This window comes from Sceloporus occidentalis, unplaced genomic scaffold (genome assembly GCF_023333645.1).
Source record: "Sceloporus occidentalis isolate IW3139 unplaced genomic scaffold, rSceOcc1.0.p SCAF_258, whole genome shotgun sequence".
Classification (NCBI taxonomy): domain Eukaryota; kingdom Metazoa; phylum Chordata; class Lepidosauria; order Squamata; family Phrynosomatidae; genus Sceloporus; species Sceloporus occidentalis.
The window spans coordinates 150,045-173,781 of NW_028317238.1; the positions used below are offsets into that span (position 1 = coordinate 150,045).

The window sequence follows — 23,737 nt, forward strand, 5'->3', positions numbered from 1 at the left end:
TAAAGCACGTCTCTTGAGAGACAGCTCGGTTCCTGCAGTTGGCTGACCTGTTCCAGCTGTTTCTGGACCATGCTTTGCTGTTCCGTGACGTGTTTCAGCTGCTCCGCGTCCTCCTCGGGAAATTCCCGTCCTGCCTTCTTTGCGGTGCGCTGTTTGGCAGATAGGGCTTTTTTAGATTTACGGTGCGCGCCAATTTGTTCTTCCAGGAACTTTTGCTGGATTTGAAGAAGCTGCTGAGTCTCCTTCAGCCACTCCTCATACTGCTGCTTCTGAGAATCATCTGAAGAAACAAAAACAGGATATATTTTAAGCAGCAGGTTAGATTTAAGACACAAAATTGCTGTGACATCATACCGGAGGATAATTAAGTCACAATACTTACTGACAAAACCAGGTCCAAAATTGGGGGGATTGGGCCTAATCATCTGCGGTGCTAGACTTCCATCCTACGAGGAAACAAAGCCGAACATCAGATCACAAACCAGATCTATGCTATCTGAGTAAAATACCGCTTGGCAAGGCTTGGTCACTCCCTCCAGCACACAAATAGTTAACCATGGTCACAGGGGTTTACCTGGGAAATGGTTTGCTGAACGATATTGGGGCGTTCATTCGGCTGAGCACCGGGCATCTGCGGTGTCATAAAGGGAAATCTGAAAGAAAAGAACAGAACATATGAAGTTTTAATGTCGGCTTCCACACGGTGTAAACACCGGGGAGCTCTCTAGGTCGGACTTGGAGGCTCCGGGTGAAGCTCTGCTTTCCCAGATCTCCAGCTCACTCTTTCTCTAGTGCAAGGGAGTGGTGTTAAGCCACGCCCACACCCGGCCCAATTCCCCTCCCACTCCAGACCCATTTAATGCTATATCTGCTAACCCTGATCATTTTGTGACTATGGTGGGCAGAGATCGAACCTCCGCTGGGACCTGACCAAACGGCTGACACTCCACGGGGGTCTATTTAAAGAGAAACCCCACAGATCTGCGCACACGCCGCGCACGTTTACTTACCGGTTCATCACCATCTGCGGCATCCCCATATTGTTTTGCGCCATTACTTTGTTGATGCCTTTTAAGGCCACCATCTTTGCCTTCATGATGGGATCAGTAATTGCATCAAAATCTAAAACGCAAATACAATTGTGTTAAAATCCAGGGCAAAACGACAAGTCTTCGGTTCGAAGGGATTGCTAAAGCTTTCATCTGACCGTTTAACCCCCACAGGCTGCCCTGGGGGTTAAACGGTCTGGGGTAGGATCTACTAAGTGCTCCATATCACTTGCACAAAGAAGATTTTAAGTTAGTCCAATGAGACCCTCTATGCAGATGTGCATTTGGTGCTCCCATTGGATTTAAAAGGGAGCAAAGAATGCATGTGTGTTTAGGCTGTCACTTTATTGTACATATTTGTATGTATCAAGTACATAACACGTTAGAAATCACACGTACCAATATTAGGGAAAAACGGCTCGGACCTCTGACGGATCATGGCTTGCATTTGCCTTTGCTGCTGCTGTTCTTGTCTTTCTTGGTCTAAAAGATCTTGCAGCAATAAGGGCTGTTCTTCCAAGAGGAGCGGTCTCTCTCGGTTTTGTTGGATCATTACCGCCTGGGTGCCTGGCAGGCTCGGACACGGAGTATTAGCGAGAGGCACGGTTTGGCCAGGAGCTTCCCCGGAGATGAAGTTATGGTCGACTGCCTGACCAGGAATAAAACCAGAACTTGCCGGTGACCCTTGGGAAAATTCATGGCTAAGCCTCACTCCCATGTTATTATTCAAATGGTCTAGTAGAGGGCCGGGGGGCGCCGCTACATTTTGAGAAACGTCGGGCAGCAAATCTGCTGGCATGGCTCCGGACGGAGAACCCAATGTTTGCACCTCAGAATGCTCAGGATTGTCACTTGTTAATAGACCTGTAAGTACTGGTGTGGATTCTGGAAGGCCACGTGTGCTTAAAATACCTTGAGCAGGTAGCTGTGTCGGGTCTTCGGATATACTTGGGTTAAGTTCTTGGTTTGACTGCTCAACACGGCAAGAGACTTCTTCAGCTTGCTTTTGAGCACCCGTTGCTTCGGCATTGTGCTCGCATTTAATATCGGACGTTGGTTTATCCGCTAAATTGGGTGAGATTATTTCTGTCTTTATTTTATCTTTCTGCACAGACACTGATCCAGGAGAAGTAGACTTTGCTTCGGATTCCTCCCTTATTTTTACTTCTTCGTTCTTAGAACGGACGTCTATCTTATCATCAATAGGTACGCCAAGATCCAAGTCCTCATTGAACATGTCTTTCTTATCTTCAAGGTCGTGTTCTGGATCTGTGTAAGCGATGATGTCAAATTCACCAGATCTCAGAAGGTAATCTAGTTGAGGATCATTTGTGTCAAGATTATCCAGAGAATCCATCTCATCGCCCTTCCCATCATCTGGATCTAAGTTTATATTTGCTAGGTCATCATCTATATCCTTAACTTCGACTCCGACCAAGTCCTTGACATCCAGGTCTTTCTCGGACGGATCTTCCGGGTCAAGCTTTTCTTCCAAGTGATCGGAAGGCTGATTAGCGATGGGTAAACCGCCGGCTTCCTCGTTTGGATTTACCAAAGCTAGAGCAGACTGTAAATAATGGTCATTGGTTGGAGGTTGACCAATTCCACGCATCATGAGAGCAGGCTGATGTTCGGGATTTAAATGTCCTTGTTGAGTAGATGTCATAAAGGCTTCCAAATTTGGAGTCATTTGGTTAGCTAGACCTGAATGGGAAACACGTACTGGATCCATTAGTCTCTGACCCTGAAAATCTGGCCTAGGGAAATAGCCGACGTGCCTTGGATGTTGGGAATTTGCATCCATTAGATTAGGAGGAAGCCCAAAAAATAGCCTTGGCCGGCCATCTGGGGCCCTGTGCCGTAGTTCGATGTATGCCTGACCCGATAGGTTATGCTGCTGAACTGGCATTCCTTGATGGAGAAAGTGCGGGGCAAGACCAACAGAACTCATTTGTGAGTTGTTACTTAAAGGTCTAGTGAGTTGAGGCATCTCTCTTCTCATCTGCTGTGGATCACCAGGAACCTGCATTTGTAATGGTGGACCTATGAAGCGCTCACGGCCAGAACTAGGACCAGCCATGGGATAGGCAAATCTGTAAATAATAATAATAAAAAAATTAAATTAGTGCAGTTCACGGACATAGGGATTAAAAAAAGAAGACATGCAAGCACCAGGCATCACACACGTGCAAAGCTTAACAAAATAGCATAGAGAACCAAAGCTTTGGGAATTAAAAGACCCCCAAATATACTGTTCAACTCAAGACGTGACCCATCAACCACTTATCAGCATTACAGCTTACCTGTGGCCAGGTGGTGGCCGCAAGCCCATGCCGGAAAAGTCTCCTGGAAACTGCGGTCTGTTAAATTGCCCACTTCCAGTAAATGGCGCATGTTGCTCTTTGGTGAAAGAGGGGAATCGTGGGCTTCCTTTGGTGCCAAGCGGAGCTCTTACGTTGCCCGGGTAAGGTGGGGGAGGCCTATTAAAGACCTCGTTCGGCCGGTGTAGATGCTCTTGCTGCCACTGCGAGGCGAGCCCACCTTGGTCGATTTGCAGCGGGTCACCCATTGCCTTTTCCTGACGAACAGAATTTTTTTGTTGCTGTTGTCTGAGAATAACCTCCCGCAACTTTAGACGCTGTTAAGACAAAGTTTTAATACATGAAAACTTGAAAAATAAAAAAAAAATGCAAAAATGCTGTAATTTGCCTCAATTCCTCTTAAAAAAAAAATACATTTACAGAAACTAAAAACTATGTTGCCATTTTTTTTTTTTTTTTATTCCGTTGGTATTTTTCATGCTCTGAAGTTTGAAAAATTTTGATTTTTATTTTGCAGTTCTGCCATCCGTCTCATTTAATGAAAGAAAATAATCCTTAAAATTTCCCATGATCCTCCTCCTGGACCTGCATCGTCTGAGCAGACCGAGCATAAGCCTCTGTTTACAGCCATGCAATTTCTCTATAAAAGCGAATACAGCAATAAACGCAGGGAAAATATCCTTTTTTTAATATTCTTATCAATACTTAAGTGGAATTAAACAGGACATATGTTAAGAAATGCAGGAATTAAGGAGAGGAGATAGAGTGACACTTCTAATATCTAACCAGCTTCCAAGTATTTCTATAAAACACCCCAAAATGTATCTAATTTGACAAATAAAGTCCCGCCTAAGGATATGAATTTTGAACAGAACGCTGCTTTGAGGAAAGATTTACCTGTCTCAGCTTCTCTTCAGAGTCTGCCTGGGACAAGCTTAATGAGTTCTGTGCGTCTGGACCGCCAGCAGAGTTTACTTGCTGAATACTAGGATATTGTTGACCTTGAGGACTGACAGCCATATTGGAAGAGGTGTTGAAATGTTCCTCTGAAAAAGTTCTTTGTGGATCTGCAACATTGTGAGCATCGCCGAATGTGTCAAGTGTTTGCATTCGAGGGGTAGCTGGAGGCTGATCGTATGGATCATGTGTAGGACCGGTCGAACTTCCAAAAATATCTGTTGAACCTGATGGACGTGAATTTTGTGGGCTTGGGTCTGATGGTCTCATAAAAGGAGACTGCAAAGCTGTTCCTCTAATTTGTTTAGTCTGCAGGAAGGGATCATGGTTGGAAATTAAACATGTCCTAACCACAGGAGAACGGCTAAAGTTGTCAGGGATACCAGGCATTGGCGTTCTTGGTGGTTGCGAATAAGGATCAGAAAGAACAGGTCTAGGTGTTCGAGAAGGCTGAGAATATGGATCTGATGGACCTGGTCGCGGCGTTCCTGGCGGCTGAGAATATGGATCTGATGGACCTGGTCGCGGCGTTCCTGGCGGCTGAGAATAGGGATCTGATGGACCTGGCCGCGGCGTTCCTGGTGGGTGAGAATATGGATCTGATGCACCTGGCCGCAGCGTTCCTGGTGGATGAGCATATGGATCTGATGCACCTGGCCGCGGCGTTCCTGGTGGGTGAGCATATGGATCTGATGGACCTGGTCTAGGCGTTCCTGGTTGGTGAGCATATGGATCTGATGGACCTGGTCGGGGCGTTCCTGGTGGGTGAGCGTATGGATCTGATGGACCTGGTCGGGGCGTTCCTGGTGGGTGAGCGTATGGATCTGATGGACCTGGTCGGGGCGTTCCTGGTGGGTGAGCATATAGATCTGATGGACCTGGTCGGGGCGTTCCTGGTGGGTGAGAATATGGATCTGATGGGCCTGGTCGCGGCGTTCCTGGTGGGTGAGCATATGGATCTGATGGACCTGGTCGCGGCGTTCCTGGTGGGTGAGCATATGGATCTGATGGACCTGGTCGCGGCGTTCCTGGTGGGTGAGCATATGGATCTGATGGACCTGGTCGCGGCGTTCCTGGTGGGTGAGCATATGGATCTGATGGACCTGGTCGCGGCGTTCCTGGTGGGTGAGCATATGGATCTGAAAGAATAGGCCGTGGTGTCCCTGGTGGCTGAGAATATGGATCCAATGAGACAGGTCTTGGTGTGCTTGGTTGCTGGGAATATGGATCCATAACAGGCCTAGGTACACCTGACGCCTGAACAAAATCATAGTGTCTCTTACTTGCATTGGGTGAAACAAATACATCTCCAATAGGAGGCCTAGTAGCAGAAGGCTGCTGACTGTAGGAATCCATAGATTGTACAGATGGTCTCGGGGTTGATGGCTGTTGAAGATAAGGGTCGACTGCAGACCGTGATACAGTGGGGGATGGCAAATATGGGTTAGCTACCGGACGAGGTGTTCCTGGAGGCTGTGCATATGGATCCTGTGCATTTAGCCTTGGTTGAGAAGCAGATTGGGACATGGGGTCGCTCTGCTGTCTCATTAGCCTAGGTGGATGTGCAAATGGATCGTTCAATGGGGATCGATTAATGTGAGATGCTTGGCTGTAAGGATCATGTGACAAGTTTTCAGCTGGTCTTGGTGTTAAAACAGGTCTCTCATAAGGATCTAAGGACATACGCCTGGGTGTTGTGGGCACTGAAGCATAGGAATCCTGTGGGGATTGAGGTGGACGCATGGGAGTTTTAAAGGGAGCTGGGTTACCATCCACAGCACCTGGGGTAGGAGTCGGAGGTGGCCTTGAGTATGCATCAATCATTTTTCCCGGCCCCACTTGTGGCTTTTGAAACTTTTCAGATCTAGAAGAAAATTTTGTGAAAGGGTCGTTGCCTCCAGGCAACACAGAGCCATCTCCTGCGTCTGCGTTAGGCGGCATCCTTGCTATGCCCAGTGGCTTAGGGAATTGCTCTGTTATTAAAGGTCTTTGGGAATCAGCCAACTTAATGGAAAGATCACCATTGATGGGAGAGGAACTGGAGTCTCTTACTGGAGATGGTCTACTGCCACATCCATCACCGCTGGTGGTCAGCCTGGGAGCACAAATATCCATGGGTGACCCAGAGTTCCTTCGATGATATCCCTGTCCTGTTGGAGGAGGCCTTGGTGTCCCTACCATTTTAGCATAAGGATCGACAGGAGAGGTTGGTCTAGAGTTTGAACACCCAGGAGAGAACATTTGTGGTGAATGAGGCTGAGATGTCTGGGACTCCTGTAAAGGTAGTCTAGTGGGGGTTGGAGGGGGAGCTTGTGGTTTTAGAAAAACATCATCTGAGAATGGGTTTGGTGTCCCAGGAACTGAATTCTTAGGAAAAAGGTCTTTATTGAACGACTGCTGAAGGGGAGAGATGCTTCCACTGCTTTGCTGAGGGGTTAAAGGACTTTGTATCCCGCTATTAGGGGTGTCGCTTCCGGACTGACTCAAGTGCTGGCTCCCAAACTGCTGTTGCTGCAGCTGCTGCTCGCTCTTCACTTGCTCGAGTTTTTGCGTGGCTTCGATTTTCGCCTGCTGCTTGCTCTTCTGACGCATTTGCTGCACAAAGATATAGGGAAAGATTGGCACAATAATAATCTCTCATTTTGCCAAAGGGTGAAAAACACCAAATGCTTACAGTTTATAAAAAGTTTTTGAAAAAATGGAAATACAAAAAAAAACAAACTGATGCTTAGCCCTAATTTGTAACCTTATTGAAGAAATATTATAACCATTAACCGTGGGAGCCACATTACTTCGCTCCTATGAAACAGAGGTAGTGTTTGGGATACGGAGGCCATCAGACTCAACACTTCTCAACAGACTAATAATAATAAATAATAATAATAAATGATGCTTCTCAACCAAACCGCTGATCCTCGCTTATATTATTTAGGAGCTAAAGCGTAAAGAATGAACACAGACGGAACGCAATGGGCCCCGTGTATCTACGAACCCTTACTTACTATCGCACATTAGAGCAGAAGTATGTGAAGGTAAATAAATCTGCCTCGTGTTACCTGTCTGAATTTCCATTCCTGTTCGTGTTCCGACTCTCTCTGCTTCAGAGGATCTTTAAACATATCTGATTCGATGCGGGAACTGTGCTCGATGATGTCGTGCTGCTGTCTTTTCAGCGAGTCATTTGACATTTGCACCTTATTTATGCGTAACGCGGCTCGGTTATCTCTGGCTTTTTGCTAAAAAACAAGGAGACGGAAAACAATGTGTCATTGGGCTGGGGTGGCGATGCATCTACAAGTGCCTCTGTACGCCTGTAAAGATATTCCATTGAAAATCTGCCGTTTCCAGCTAGCCATTTACAACATTAACCCCATCTGTGCTGGATGGATGGCCTCAATGACTTAGCACATGCCATCTTCTACAACTGGCGACAGACGTGGAGCACAAGCCACCGCGCCAAAGCGTTATAAAAAGAAAGGACTTTACACAAAAAAAAAAAAAAAAGGGTGCCTCTCTTACCACATATGGGGCCCTTTCTTGAGAACTCGCTTTCCTCCAAAGTTTCGCAATCTGTTTAACCCTTGTAGACCAGTCTATCAAGAAAAGGAGAGCGTTCCAGTCAATAGCCGCAAAGGGGCAGACAAAAAGCTTAGGAAAATCTCAGCAGCCACAGGTTTCACTCACCGGGAAACTCATCCTTCAGGTTTGGGAAGTTGATGTTGGTGTACAACACAGGGGCGACGGTGGCCATTTCCCCAAGCGCTTCCTCCTTCTCCCACTTTAGCGTACTGCGCTGCGCGTTGGACATGGTATCTGCTTCTGTCTCCATAATGGGGGGCTGCGCGGTCCACGTATTAGCAGGGTCTGCCATCATTCCATGGTACAAGGGGTTCTTATCCCTGCCAAAGTAAGACATTAAGCTTTTTACCTTGTTTATGATTTGCTGATCGTAATCCAGACTAGGAGTGTAAAACGCTCCGCACTTAATATCTATGGAGGAAGACAATTCTGTTACCTGTTATCAGCATACGACGGCTGATTCAACGGAGAGAACGGGCCGAGTCCTCGTCCGGGAGGCAGCGGATTGTGCTGAAGGTGTGCATTGGGTGGCATCAAGCCGTTGACCAAAGGCATTCTCGGAAAAAGACCATCACCTAAAAGAAAAGAAGGGATACCTTGAGGGTGAGGATCAAACGATAAATAAGACGGGCTTTAGATGTCATTATCGTGGATATGTACTCATGGTTTCATTCATCCATAACGAAGATTAGATTCTGGAGATCGAAGCTGAGCAGATTATCGGCTATTAAAGAATCCAAACTGTGCAGGGCTCTCTTACGAGTCTAGCAAACTAAGAACGCATTTACAAACTCATCTACGGCCTGAAAAGATTTTTTTTTTAGGATGAGAGGCTGAGCGCTCAGAAATGTAACTAAAGATATCTCAGGTTTCCTCCAAATTCCCACAGATCATCCATTTCTGATTATGAAAACACTGTATCACAAGCATCATGGGAGCCCAAGATTTAAAATGAGATAAAAATCACTGTACAAACCCTGGTCCGTATTAAATCAACCACAGATAATAACAATGGACTGCTAGACAATAGATTGGTAAGGGCCATAGCCCACCACAGCCAATCACCCCAGGGCCATTGCCTGAATAATTTCAAAAATTAACACGCAGCCGAGGATTTGCCGTTTAAATAACCCGCTAGGCTCCTTTTGGTCGAACGGCAGACTAAATGAACCGAACGTTTATTTGCCTACAAGTTGTATGTGTTTACGTTAATCAGAGCGGCATCTGAGGTCTCAACACTTATAAATCTGCACAGAAATGTCCTCTAAGATCGGTATGATTAACAATCACGGATTAATTTAGTATGATGAAAATATTAATGCTGTTGCCCGTGTAATATGCGCCGGTAAGATGTTATTTAGCATAAAATATGAACGTAATGTATCCAATTCATTCATTCGCAATCCAATTCATGAAAGCAATAAACACAACACAAGCGAGCAGGGAACCAGACATATGTTAGCGTCAGACTAGGGAACACACTGTAATCCCCAATATTAAACCGAAAACCTGGAGTGTTCACACCATACATAATGAGCAGACGCTTTTATTGTATCGTTCAAGGTGGAAAAAAACAGAGCCTATCTGTCAATAAATGCTTTAGCTTCCCTGCGCAGCGACGCATCAGTCCTGTCAATCCGAAAAATAAATTTAAACCCTACAGCACAATTAGAAGAGATTTTACTCTCGCAGTAAGACGCGGACGCTCCGACACAGGGACGATACCAAAAAGTGCCCAAGCAGCTGGAAGTTGAAAATGTAAACCCAGTTTTTGGGTAGCAAAGTTGACATTTTAGTTACAATGGTTCTCATTCCCAATATTAAGAATAATTCTTAGGGACGTCGCACTGTAAGATCATAAAACTAAACGTTTTCAGCCAACATCGTGTGGCATCGATAATCCGATCCATTTCAAGATCTGGAGGTTCTGAACCTTTACCCATGGGGGGGGGGGGTCACTCAGGTCTTTGTATGTTAAGTGAAACAATAGCTTTATGACTTTAAAATAGAAAAAGAAAAAAAAAACCCAAAAAAATTATTTGAGGTTCCAAGTTCATATCTGGAAGAAAAAAAAAAGGTGAGCCCCGTGAAATGAAGCAATGCCGAAGGAAATGGATAGGACCATGATAAAGGAGAAGACTATAGCGGTACCGTTCTGCGTCTGCAATGCGGTCTGTAGCGGTAAATTTGGTATTTATATATCTGGATTACAGCAGGTTTGGTAAATGTTCAAATACAGACCTCACAGCTTATTGATATATTTAGGGAAAAGTGGGACTTGTTTAAGAGAAACGTGGCAATTTAGTTGTGGGTGTTACTTTTTTTTTATTACTAAAGTCGCACTAGTATAGAGTCACAAAATGCTTCTGCGGGCTTCAAGCACAGTGAAGGACGACAACAATCCAGAAACGGATAAAAAAAAAAACAAAAAAAAACCCCTTCAGCCGTTTCTACAGCAATCGTCGGACCAGGACTTAAACTTACCCTGGTTGTGCAAAGGCAAGAGCGGTGTATGTGGAGGATGAGGATGAGAAGGAGCTGAAGGTGGTGGAGGTTGTGGCAAAGATGGCGGATGGGTGGCTACGGGACTCAGGACAGCAGTAAATAAATCTTCAACATCTTTTCCTTCAAGCTCTGCAAACCCAACAAAAAGAGCAGGAACCAAACATTTTTAATGAGCGTTCTCGCTGTGCACCGACTGGAATGACTTTAAAGAGCAAAACGAAGGTGGTTATAGTTACCTGGAATTTTATAAAGTTTCCCCAAGATCGCACCTGATGAGAGAGATAAATAATTAGAGCGCATGGAGAGAGATAAATTAGAGCGCATGGAGAGAGATAAATAATTAGAGCGCATGGAGATAAATAACGGCAGGCTGTATATGAATATTACCCTGAATTCAGATGGAGAGCTCGCAGCATGGGGGGTTAGGGGCCGCGGAAGCTAAAACCTCACGGCTGCCAGAACCGATTAAAGGGATAGCCGGCATCGGTCGTGTTCGTTAAACAGAATCAGGATAACCTGTAAACACCCACGAAGCAAATAATCCCTGCCTGCATCAACTGAGGGTAATGGGAGTTATAAGGAAGCAACTATGGTTACAGACCGCTGATCTCTTCTCCACACACAGGGTAGCGAACACTAATCACAAAGGGGATTTATTCGCTTAGGAGGAAGTCGGCATGATGCGGTTTTACTGCCTTTAAGCTCCGTATGCATTACTGGGAGCAGGGAAGGACCTCCCAGGCCAGGTTATAACTGGGGTGCCAACACACAATGCCTACTTCAATTGGGTGACTTTTAAGAAATCTCATGCATTTAAATATGCTTTATACAGGGCTGATAGCTTACTAGGGTCACCCCTTCATAATGTGAAGCGAAGTCGAGGACACGAAATGGAAACTCTTTACTAATTAAACCCCAAATAATTCCGCAAATCTTTAACCCCCGAAAAAGCCAAGCCCTTCCATTGCTTCCCACTAAACAGGACTCAGACATTGCCTCTTACACTCAGCAGCAACACCGTATTTTATACTCTCCGGACAAAAGAATAAAGAACAATCAACGGAATAGTTCATAGCACCCTATGAAGATAACCCTAAAGTTTTCATTATAGAAAGAAAAAAAAAAAAAAAAGTCCCTAAAGTATGTATAAGCAAAAAGGTTATCGTTACCAATGGCAACAATGTAAACAAACCTAATTTAAAACTGCTTATAAAAACAGTAATTCAATCAAACGTCTGTGCGGAAATAATTCAAAGAAGGCACAATAATGAAAGCCGCCTTTTCCAACCCCATCAGCGAATGCCGATTAAAAGTAATGGAGGAAAATGAAATTTACCATCTGTAACCATTTTATCAAGTTCTGGGCTCAGGATCCCGTCCAGCTGATCTTCACATAAAGGCCGAGAGCTCTGGGTGACGCTCGTATGAGGCAAAGACGACGAATCATCCGAGATGGCGCTTATATCGAGCCCGGCTGAGGAGACAGAGAGGACATCGAGCGTAAGCCTTTGAGGTTGGAGACATCATTGGAAAAGCACTCAGAGAAGGTTCCAGAAGGACATAAAACGCACTCTGTTCCATATAGGATAACCCCAAACTCCTTGAGGGTCGGTTGGGATGACCCTGCATTTTGCTCAAGCTCAGGAAAATACCCCGACCATAAAACGTATAAAAAAAATAAGTTAAAGACATGTAAACCAGATTTATGGTCTAAGTGCAGTGAAGTGTTTCCATGGCGATTGCTCCACATTCAGAATGTTCAGCAGGATTGCACTATATAATCAGATTGATCTGGCGTGCTGATATTTAAAGCTCTGCTTATCACATTTAACAATTTAATAATGATACCACATAAGGGAAAGGATGCACAAAGTTGCTTCTCAGCTGAGGTGGTAAATCCACAACGAGGGATTTAAGACAAGCCTAAGGTTATCATCAGATTAGACCAAGACTAAAAAAAAAAATGGACTTTAAGGGTTTTAAAGAAAAAGGCAGACTACGTATTATTTACTGGCAACTTTTAGAATTTGTATTAACCTAATATCGCTAGAAAGCAACAGAAAATGTATATTTTTATTTAAATATTAAAATATTGGAACAAAGTGCAATTCTTTTTTAAATGGTAATTTTTACTTAGCGTCGGCATCTTTTATCGCGGATTATTTGTCCTCAAATAATACAAATTGAATAAATGGGCCGTAATCGGCGGTATTCATGGAGCAGAAGGAAAGCGAACGTTTGAAGCGTGCGCGGCAGGGAAGGCAAGGGATCTTTGCACGGGTTGTCTTACCAAAAGGAGAAGATGCATTCACGACCTGGAAAGTGCATAAATCAAGACCTACAGGACCCAAACCAGATAAAATGGATGATTATAACAAAGGAACACAAAATAACCAAAGCAAGAATGAAAAGAAAAAAAAAAAAAAAGCAGCATGCGGTAAACGTGAAGACAGGCAGGAAAGCCCCAATCAACGCAATAATCAGCCAATTAAAGGGAACAAGCAGATAAAAAGCAAATACAAATAAAAAAAAAATATGTAATTATATAGCAAAGCTACGTCACGTGACACGTGAAGGACTCCTGATGGGCTGACAATGTACTAAGACCGCGACGAGCGCTCGCAACCCTTTGGAGGACGTACCAGATTGATTCGTAGATTTCACGAGATCGTCGGAAAGGATTCCAAGGATATCATCGTCCGTGTTTAACACCTCAGAGAGATCAGTGAGGGGGTCCGGAGGGCCGCCTGAAAAAGCCAAGCGGAAAGAGACGGACGATAACCGTTTAAATAATGACATTAAACAGAGGGAATTCTAAACGCTTTAGACTGCAATCCTCATGATGCTTGTTCGAAGGAAAGAAACACCCCAACAATTTGCTGACTGTGCATCATGGGAGTTTAGCGTAACACGTCAGTTCATGTCAGTATCTTATAATAATCAGGGTAGTTACCGGACTGATTTCTATGAAACAAAACCAATTAATCAGAACTAAAAACGCACAGTTTTGCATTTGTTTCGCTAAGCTTTGGTGCCATTTGCTTCATTAATTCTTAAATTTTCTGTTAGAAAACATATTTGGTGCACTGTTCTTTAAGTTGGCAAAAATATATCTCTTGCCAACCCCTCCTCCACCACCAGATCTGCCAAGTTGCGTGACGTATGTAAGCGTATGGGAGTATGCTTGTGTGTGTTGTGTTTCTTCCAGATAGGTAAAAATACTGCGCTACAACAGTGGTATTCATCGACATGCAGCGTTGGCGAGTACATACAGAATAATGTACAAATAGGCCCAAAAACGCTCACTACCACTGCCCTAAGTCTCTGCCAAGATCCCTGCCTCTCCAGACGTCCCGTGGGCAGCGGATGACCCCTAGGCCCTTTACCTTCGTTCTGTTTGGATGGCGTTAAGGTGGCAGCTGAGCTGAGCAAAGGGTCACACGACGGGTCCAGGAAGGAGCTGCTGACATTTGCCTTATACAGCTGCTGGGATGCGTCCTCGGACAAATTCTCCATGCTGGTCTTGCTCTGTTTACTGGTGTCCAAGAGATTCCTTCCAAAGAAAGCCTCCTACGGAAAATAAAGCATAAAACAACCATTTTAAGTAATTTTAAGACAAAAAAACCCTTACATTTCTGTAGGCCTGATGATTAAACACTTTCTTTAACATGCCAGAAAAGACGCATTCGTAAGGATAACCAGAAGCTGCTATCACGGAGCATTTAGAAGAATATGAAAAACAGTGCTGTTTTTAACATTTCCCTATAATAATATATATTTTTTTCACGTATGCATTACATGGTAACCAGGAGTTGACCCACGTGGTCAGCTCTATCAGGGCATTTAACACAAATATTAGTTACAAATTCTTCCCTTTTCTCTTAAGATTTCCGAGTGAGAAGTTTGTACACAGGTTCAACGTACACGTGTACATCTAATACTATTTATACACGCCAGGTTCACATCACGTAGCTCACTGCAACTGTTCTAAATCAGGCAATGCAATGTCACAGGACCCCAATTATTATAAGACCCCGTTACTTTCCGATTGGAATCACTTTTCTGACACAGGAAAGGGCTCTTTCCTACACAGATCTTTGATGTCTTTTTGAAGGACTGCTTACCTGTAAATAGGCCGGGAACGTCTCTTCTAGTTTGTTTTTCTTTTTCCGGTAGCGTTTCTTTATTTTCTCCGCATTATCAGAGCCGGGAGCGCATTCATCGATGTTCATTTCTGGGAGCTGTTCACTCCAACCTAGAAGTGTGAACAAAAGAGAATGTCACCTCTGTGTATGTGGTGTATGTATGTATGTATGTATGTATATATATATAAAAAAAAGTTTATGTAAAATCCGTTCAATGGAATAAATAAAAAAAAATAAAATATATATATATATATATATATATATACACACACATATATATATATATATATATATATATATATATATATATATATATTTATTTTTTTTTAAATTTATTCCATTGAACGGATTTTACATAAAAATGTATCCATAAATTTCCATCTAAAGTTTGGAGGACTCGATTTACAGAAATTTCTTTTTAATTACTGATGACATACCAAAAAAATACCCCAAAAAGTTATAAAACCTACATTATTTCTTTTCTTTTTCACAAAAAAAAACAAAAAATGGTTGTCTGGGGAGGACAAGCTTCCAGCCCACAAAAGGCGAGCGGGCGATGAAAACGTTTAGCATTTTCTCAAAGATTATTATCGTGAAACAAAAATACGAACCGAACACAATTCAATAAAAATGCACACGGTACGTACTCTCATCTCTGCTCGGAAGAAGTTCGGAAACGGAACCGGAAGAATCTTTCCTGGAAAGAGTCTTCTTGGCTTTTCCTTGACCAGTTCGGCTTCTCTGACGCACCATAAACCCACCGATGCCTGTTGATCGAATGACGCGCGGTAATTAAAAACACTGAAGCATAACCCATTTAAACACAAAAGTCAGTTTGATAGCAAGCTGTGGATAATAAACGTCAAAATAATATTGGCGGTCCAGCAGAGGGATAGAGTTTTTAATTGTAAGAGACACCCATATTAAGATGCTGGTGCTGGGCGGTCGATGCCCACACGCAGGACAGTTTCTACGGTAGCCAGAAGGGTGATTATAGAGAATCCATTGTCATCGAATGCCCACCTGATATGTCTTTCAATGCACATTAGAGTTACTGTACCTGGCCTGTATGGCTTTCTCTTCCTTTTCTTCAGCCCGTCTATTGCTTCGCCCCCCTTTGGGTCGTCATCGATCGGCTCTCGCTCCGGACTGGAGTCTGATTTGGCATCGCAGTCCATGAGATCACCTTCTAGAAGAGAAATGTATGATTTACAGAGACAGTCAAACGATCATCGCGCCCGTTCATGCACTAGACTGAAATATATGATCCGCTATACAGCTGCTTGCCCCGCTTCCTTTCACACACACACACACACACACACACACACAAAAAGAACAAAATACATTTTCCAACATGGTTACCTCGACTGTCGTCCATCTCCCCATCGCGGGAGAGCTCGGACTGCGGGTCCGGCGGGGTCTGAAGCACCGCCACGCTGTTCTGATTGATGATCTTTAACTTCAGTTTGGGTTTTGATCTTTTTCTCCGTCCTACCGTGATGGTCAAGCTCTGTAACTGGGACAGCCCGGACTCGGTCAGACACACGCCGTCCTGGGTGAAGGTCTTCAGGGGATCTGGAATAATTTAGAAAGCACCGTCAGCGACGGCCACAGAGGTAGAAGAGAAAGGAAGGCAAGTGCCGGGCGTCACCACAGCAGGTGACACTTTGTATGCTAAGAAAGGGCCAACAAAACCACTTAACAGCCCAACGGTGGTGCACATTTCGTAGAAGACCGGGGAGGACCGTCTATAAACCAGATGTGACCGCGACTCCTCTTGGACATTTCATTATGATCAAAGTTGAAGTCTAACAGCATTCTTGCCATATAGCTCTTAAAAGTGGGTATGGTCCATGCCATGTATAGATCAATACAGTCTTTTTTTTTCATACAACTTCACCAAAATTATAGTACCGTATTTGCTCGATTATAAGACAAGGTTTTTTTCAGAGCAAATGCTCTGAAAAATACCCCTCGTCTTCTAATCGGGGTCGTCTTATAATCAGACCTCAAATAGAGGTCTGACTATGAGACTAAGATCCAGATCCCCCGCACCGCTGCAGGGGACCTGGATCCTGCTGTCTCCACCCCCCCCCACCCCACACACACTTACCGGTGCTTCCAATTTCCTGCTGTATTCCGGGGCAGCGGGTTGACGTCCACGCGATCCGCGTAGACAACTTACGCTGCAGCCGGAAGGAGGTGCGGCTAGCATCGGGGGTTGTCTGTATCCATCGCGCAAACCTTCCCCGGCTGTCAGAGATCAGAGTTCCCCGCACCGGCACGGGGAACTCTAATCTCTGACAACCGGGGAAGGTATGCGCGACGGACGCAGACAAACCCCCGCTGCCAACTCCACCTCCTTCCGGCTGCAGTGGGAGACAGAAGGAAGACTGCTGCCCCGGTATACAGCAGGAAATTGGAAGCACCGGTAAGTGTGTGTGTGGGGGGGGGGAGTGTTAAATGGGGGCATAGGGCATTTCTGGAGGCAGAGTGCTCTATGAAATGCCTTTTAACCCCCTGAACGCCACTCTGCCTCTTGAAATGCCTTATACCTCCCTATATGCCACTCTGCCCCATAATATGCCCTTTAACCCCCTAAATGCCAGAATGGGATATAGGGGTATAAGGCATTTCTGGAGGCAGAGTGGCACATAGGGGGTTAAAAGGCATATCATGGGCCACAGTGGCATATAGAGGGTTAAAAGGCATATCATGGGCCACAGTGCCATACTGGAGTGGCAAGCCTGGGGGCAGATGTGCGTAACTGGGGGGCAGGTTGGAAAATACAAGGAAATAAAACCAAAATATTTTTCTCAATCATAGCTTTTATTAAAAAATGTAATAGTTTACATGAACATTTACTGGTAAAACTTTTTTCCTTTAGGGTCGTCTTATATTCAGGCTTTTTCTTTTTTTCCTAAATTAATATTCAGATCTTGGGGGGTCGTCTTATAATCAGGGTCGTCTTATAATCGAGCAAATACGGTAATTTCAAGAAAGAGGTTTAATTTAGGGAAGTGTGTATTGGAAACCCCATGACAACCTCTTTGTTACATATAAACCGGACAAACACTTAAGTTTTATACTAACTGGCGCCACAATGACTATTACACTGCCGGAGGCCCCATGTTGACCCCACATTGTAGGATTTCTTTGCGGTTAGGGTAAAAAACATGCTAATAAAATTGAAGAAAAAATAAATGTATGAGATGAGCGCTTGGGAGAGCTATGAAAATCAGAAGATTCGACAACTATAATCACCTGATTGCATGAGAGGGAGAGGAGGGCTGGGTAGTTAAGAAACGCATCTAGCTTTGTTTTATTACCTGGTTCTCTAGTTTTTGAGACAATCTGAGCATCAATCGGTGATTCACAGTCTTCTAAAATGGTAATGAATGAGAAGAATAAATAAAATGGGAAAAAAAGGCTAAAAAATACAAAATCTGAACTGTATGTAAAAAAAAAAAAAAAAAAAAATTATAAAAAAGAAAACCATCACTTAAAGCTACCAAAGAGATCCTCTAGGGCCCATTAACTCACCCAAACCTGCACTGGAGAAGCTCTTACCGCGCGGAGGCGAGCCGAACGGTTTGCACATGGCGCAATCGAAACCTCCGTCCGCCGCCATTTCTACTTCTGCCTCCGTGTTTAGATTTTGGCAGCTTCCGTGCGACCACCTGTACAAAGCAGATGCGTGTATTAAAACAGAAGGGAGGATCAATGGAAACGGGTGCCGGTGGTTTGGCAGAGACATGGAGCGCTCACCGATCGCACTGCCGGCACTGCAGAATGAGGTCGCCCTCGGTGTAGTTTTGGCAGCAGACCGGGCAGGTGGACAGACTGGCGCAGGGGGCACACTGGGTGTAATTGTTCTGCCACTCGCATCGTAAACCTGGGGTTATTGCTTTGCAATTGGTACAGGACACACACCTAGAGAAAGAGAGGACTTATTAATCTTCTGTATCAATGCCTCATTATCGCACTTGGATTGTAAACGCAGGGAGCTCACCGTACGGATCTTGCCGACATTTAAGTTATACGATATTACCAAACATATTAATGGGAATTATAACGCCAACTCGATTCCAGAAACAAACCATTTGCACTTCCACCCTCCCTTGGGCACGGTCTGTAGCGGGGGGTCGAGGCAGTAGGTGTGATAGCTGATGTCGCAGTCGTCACATAGTAGTAACCGCCCCGGATCCGTGGCTTTCCCGCACGCCTCGCACACCGTGCACTCCAAGCACCGCCAGCCTTTCCGGAGGATAACTTTAGTGATCTAGAACGCCAAACACACCAAAGCGATCAATGATGCCCTTAAAATGCCACCATTTCAACGTGACCTTTACTGCTTCTCCCAAAAGAGACAATGGAAAATTGTTCTTGATGTGCCCCGGACCCTTTTAACACTTTTGTTTTTTCTGTTCGTTAAATCTGAAATGCAGCTACAATGTTTAAAAAAACAAAAAAAACCCCAAAAAACAAAAAAAAGTTCTCAAAAAGAAGATCACGCTCAATTAAAAATATTCCAGAGGTCATAATGAGCTGTAATTAGGCACTCTGGTGTTCTCCAAAAAAAAATAAATAGGGGGAAAAATGTAATTGTCAAATAGTATACATTTTTTTCTCAGCTGTCATACTCAAAACTGTGTTGAAACATTACATTACATGTGGGTCAAGTGAAGAAAGCTCATAAGATATTTTTCTAAGCATCAATATATCACGAAAAATTAATTAAAAGGGTATTATTGACACAGCCCCATTGCTACAACATACTGATTCTGCATATAATAATAAAAAAATAGAAAAAATATAAAGCTTACAGCTAAATTAAATCATTGCTGGCAGATTATTAACGTAACGCTAATCACCGGTACCTACATGAGGAATGTTTCCTAATTTTTCCTAAATTTTTGATGTATTATGTCAACCAAATCAGACACAAGGCTGGTAATTCATAAACTTTAATACATCATATGAATTCACAATGTATTTGTGTAACCATGATTGGAATTGTATTTAAATTCTTGATTTACTGTGACTTTAACCATACTGGACATGAATTAAAATAAACTATTAATATCTAGTATTTTTATGTGACTTCACTTATGGACCCTTATTAGATTTTTTTGAATTTATTAAAAATGTAAAAAAAAAAAAAAATAAAAAAAAAAAAATCTCCGGCGCTTACCTTAATACTGACGCAGTACGGATGGTAGCACTGGCCACACTGTGAGCAGGCGAGCAGCCTTCCTTCGGCGCCTTGGCCAAAACTCCCGCACACCACGCACATGTCCTGCCGGAAAGGGAGATGAGACCTATTATCGAGTGACACCCAGCAAACCGGGTCTAAGGATTACTGCTAGACGTTGTGCAGATCTAAAGCACTTTTATTTGTCGTCAACAAGAAGGTTCAGGTCCACCACTGTTATGTATAAGGGGACCGCCAACACTATGCATTGGGGCTTCTACACAATCATTGACAGCGCAGATGACCCATGCATCCGCTGGCCGTCACCGTATATATTTTTTTACATCATACACAGAAAATCAAATGTCTCCAGGCGTATTATACGGAAGAGAATTACTGAAATTATTGTTTGAAATAATTAAAATCACCAGTGATCTCCCAGCCCACCCACCATTGGACTCAGGACTTGGTCTCTATCCACACCATGAATTCGGACAAGCCCGTCATACCTGATGTAACGTAAATTTGTCGCTTGTGGAAAATAAGACGACCGTGTTGTGCATGGAGGTTTCTTCCTCCTCTCTGTATGACGAGACATCGGTCGTGGTTACCTACAGCGGGAGCAAAGCGGGAAGAACAAAGTCCCTGTTAGTATAGAGGGAGTCATTCACAAGGACATCTTTAGGACTCCCCCTTCTGCTATCTGAAAAGCCAAGAAGTGGGGGATGTACGACCGTGAGTGATTTTTAACTGACGAAAAAGAAAATTAGCACCACCACAGCGGGGAGAAATAAAGAAAAATTACAGAGAAAGGAGATACTTTGAGTTCATATTTATGAAGAGTTTTTGTATTTTTTTCCAGATAAATTATAAATTATAAGTTTTGGTGCTTTTTTTTTTTTTTTAAGCAAGAATCTTATTCCTTACCCCTGGAACTATGAAGTTCCCTATGGCAGTTTTTAATTTGGATCGGCCCCTTCCTCCGCGCCCTGAGAGTCCGGAGCCCCGCGGTCTTCTCTTGGCAGGAAATCCTGAGCCTCGACCCTGTTTGGAAAACAAAACATTAAAAAAACAAAAAACCACTTAAATATTTTTAAGGTTCTAATAATCAGAGGAGCAGTCAGGAGCAGCACTATTCGTATGGAGTCACGTTCTATTAAGGAGGTACGGATATCCACTTGGAAGCCTTGGAAATGGCCACAGGAGAACCTTTTTACTTGGTCAATGGCCTGGCGGGGGCTACAGAGACATTTTGAGAGACTTTACCAACCTTAAGATGACGACGAAAGAAACGGACAGGGACGGACAGATTGGGGTCGGTGCCAGAGAGGCCATCCGGTTGAGTATGGTCCCAGTTGGAGTTATGGTAACCGTCGCCGGAATAGCCGCCGGTAGAAGCTGGCTCTTTTACCAAAGTTGTTTAACGTTAGTTTCCGATCTATGCAATTCATTTGTAGGCGTTTCGTTTTAGATTAAAGGGACCGTTTTAATATCCATAAATTTCAAGACTTAAGTAACGGACCAGAGGCTTCACCTGTCAGACAGTGGGGGTTCCTAAGGGCCCCACAAACCATCCTCCACCATCACGACTACGGAGCGGCAGGGAATGGCGGGTCCCCCTAATAAAACGACTCCGCAAGCACTCCCTGAACACGAATATATTATATATATATATATATATATATATATATATATATATATATATATATATATATATGTGAGCGGAACAATAATCATGACAAATCGCTACTGTAAGTCCAGGATTTAATAATATTACAATAAAACAGAATTACTCAATTATTACCATCATGATGCAAAATCCCATAGTGAAGACAATGCTCTTTTAAGTGTATAAAATCATGTATTTTTTTATTATTAAGGTTTTGACCTGATACCCCACATGTAATAATGTAAATCTATGAAATGTCACATTATATCAGGATTTCAGAGGTAATCAGGTGCTGTTGCTAGGATACTGGTGAAGCCCGTTTGAACATGGGAGCTACACGGGGTGCAATGAACCATGAGAGGAAAGAGACAGCGGCGGCTCAACCTCTCCATTTAACCCCTTCAGGACAAAGCCTGTACATGTACGGGCTCACAATGCATTGTCATTAATGGGTTTAAGGACAACCCATTGTTCGTAAGAGGTTAATCAGAGTCCAGCAGCAGCGTATATTGCCCCCTCCGTGCCAAGGGCCCCAACGGCAGCTCCCTGTCCCTCTGTCCGGGCTAAGGGCCCCAACGGCAGCTCCCTGTCCCTCTGTCTGGGCTAAGGGCCCTAATGGCAGCTCCCTGTCCCTCTGTCTGGGCTAAGGGCCCTAATGGCAGCTCCCTGTCCCTCTGTGTGGACTAAGGGCCCTAATGGCAGCTGATACAGCAGTAGCCGTCGGCCATGACACCGCCTATGGATCCCTAGAAGCTACAGGTTCATCTACAAAGACATACTGAGGTCTCCCTGTCTCATGTCTGCCATGATACTTCCCGCACTATAACTCAACCCTCGCTCCCTTCACTCAACCCACGCGTGACGGGGAAAGGACACGTAAGTAGAAAGGCGACTTATTTACCACTTTGATGCTCCACAATGGGTTGCCGAGAAGCTGTCTGCTTTTATAAATGTCCCAACCTTCTGAGCCATCTGCGGACCAGGAAGGTGGGCTCACTGTATTATTGGTACTCCAAGCCCCCTAAGACATGGCGGGTGAGAAAATATATGTATAAACTCAGCAACGGAAATGGAAAAAAAGCAACAAAAAAAAAAACACAACAAAAGGCCAGCACAGCAACACAAAGGGTTAGAAAAGCCAAGCAGACGCAGACACAGCGACACTCGGGACTCATCGGCACAAGCCTCGGGACTGTTTGCATGCTTTGTGAGATTCTACAGAGCGGTATATAAAGAAGGTGGCTACGGAAAAAGTAACCCCGACTACTCAATGAGTGTGGCTAATCCTCTCTTACACGTCTCCTCTTCCTCATCGACCACAAAGAGTCACTAGCTTTCGAAAAGGGACCCAAAGCCGCCGGCACCGCGTATGCAGCTGCAATATTGTAATACTTTTCATCCGAACGTCTGTTTTTTTTACCAATCTGTGTAATTATTTTTTGGAGAGATTTAAGAATGGACACCAGGGGCAGCCTGTGGCAGGGCCAGTATTAATTTCCGGTCGCGACGTTCTCTCCTTCTGACACGAATTACAAAAGGCTGCACGGGCCAATCACTAATAATCAGAGACTTAATAGAGGAGAGATAACGTGACGAGGAGGAATAAGCATAAGGTGGGTAAATTATTACACAGACGCAAAGAACGGCAGGATTTGGGAACGGCGATAGTTCCTCTTCAGGCGATACCTTTGTTTCATTCTAACATTTGCTTATGAAATCCTCGTCTTGCCGATATGTTTCGGATCTGTCACAACATTGCAACTGCACACAAGGAAGCGCTTTAATCCATACATTATACAAGTCCAGTGCTCAAGGGGGGCAAACAGGCACGGTTTCTGGCTATCCAGGCTTGAGCCCAAACCTCTGAATGAAACATTCATCAAACTACTCGTTTACAGGCAGAGATACGCAGAATTCATGACCTGTCTGCACCCCACGAGGACTGGATTCCTGCGCCCTACCCGTGTATAAAATATACATAAAATCTACATATATTCAGGCTGTTGGAGGAAAATTCATTTATACATGCTCCAGGAAGTCATTCCGAGATTTACATAAATTGTTCAAAAGTTTGGGGCCACTTTTTTATGGGAAAACAATCAATTAGCCTTTTAAACTTAAACTTGGATCAGCGAACTCAACGTGCCATTGGAACACAGGAGTGATGGGAGTGATAAAGGGCCATTGGAGCACAGGAGTGATGGGAGTGATAAAGGGCCATTGGAGCACAGGAGTGATGGGAGTGATAAAGGGCCGTTGGAACACAGGAGTGATGGGAGTGATAAAGGGCCATTGGAACACAGGAGTGATGGGAGTGA

The 23,737-nt window shown here is 44.1% G+C and overlaps 1 protein-coding gene across 1 annotated transcript in view; it reads right to left on the minus strand.

Moving 5' to 3' along the window:
* The window catches only part of LOC149275905 (histone-lysine N-methyltransferase 2C-like), an 83,764-nt gene that overhangs the window by 10,755 nt on the left and 49,272 nt on the right, over positions 1-23,737 (minus strand). Inside the window, exons 14-45 of the mRNA XM_089504151.1 lie at positions 22,321-22,440; positions 20,678-20,794; positions 20,260-20,361; positions 19,751-19,855; positions 18,657-18,838; positions 18,325-18,489; positions 18,112-18,236; positions 17,886-17,936; positions 15,919-16,131; positions 15,617-15,745; positions 15,204-15,323; positions 14,536-14,666; positions 13,783-13,981; positions 13,054-13,158; positions 12,702-12,749; positions 11,748-11,885; positions 10,648-10,680; positions 10,391-10,540; positions 8,343-8,481; positions 8,012-8,226; positions 7,847-7,920; positions 7,384-7,563; positions 5,785-6,922; positions 5,161-5,430; positions 4,779-4,890; positions 4,268-4,673; positions 3,353-3,687; positions 1,449-3,142; positions 1,011-1,122; positions 575-653; positions 383-446; positions 48-280 (exon numbers count right to left, since the gene is read on the minus strand). Of these exons, the coding sequence (XP_089360277.1) occupies positions 48-280; positions 383-446; positions 575-653; positions 1,011-1,122; positions 1,449-3,142; positions 3,353-3,687; positions 4,268-4,673; positions 4,779-4,890; positions 5,161-5,430; positions 5,785-6,922; positions 7,384-7,563; positions 7,847-7,920; positions 8,012-8,226; positions 8,343-8,481; positions 10,391-10,540; positions 10,648-10,680; positions 11,748-11,885; positions 12,702-12,749; positions 13,054-13,158; positions 13,783-13,981; positions 14,536-14,666; positions 15,204-15,323; positions 15,617-15,745; positions 15,919-16,131; positions 17,886-17,936; positions 18,112-18,236; positions 18,325-18,489; positions 18,657-18,838; positions 19,751-19,855; positions 20,260-20,361; positions 20,678-20,794; positions 22,321-22,440 (7,284 nt within the window). The remainder of the gene's footprint in view (positions 1-47; positions 281-382; positions 447-574; positions 654-1,010; positions 1,123-1,448; positions 3,143-3,352; positions 3,688-4,267; positions 4,674-4,778; positions 4,891-5,160; positions 5,431-5,784; positions 6,923-7,383; positions 7,564-7,846; positions 7,921-8,011; positions 8,227-8,342; positions 8,482-10,390; positions 10,541-10,647; positions 10,681-11,747; positions 11,886-12,701; positions 12,750-13,053; positions 13,159-13,782; positions 13,982-14,535; positions 14,667-15,203; positions 15,324-15,616; positions 15,746-15,918; positions 16,132-17,885; positions 17,937-18,111; positions 18,237-18,324; positions 18,490-18,656; positions 18,839-19,750; positions 19,856-20,259; positions 20,362-20,677; positions 20,795-22,320; positions 22,441-23,737) is intronic.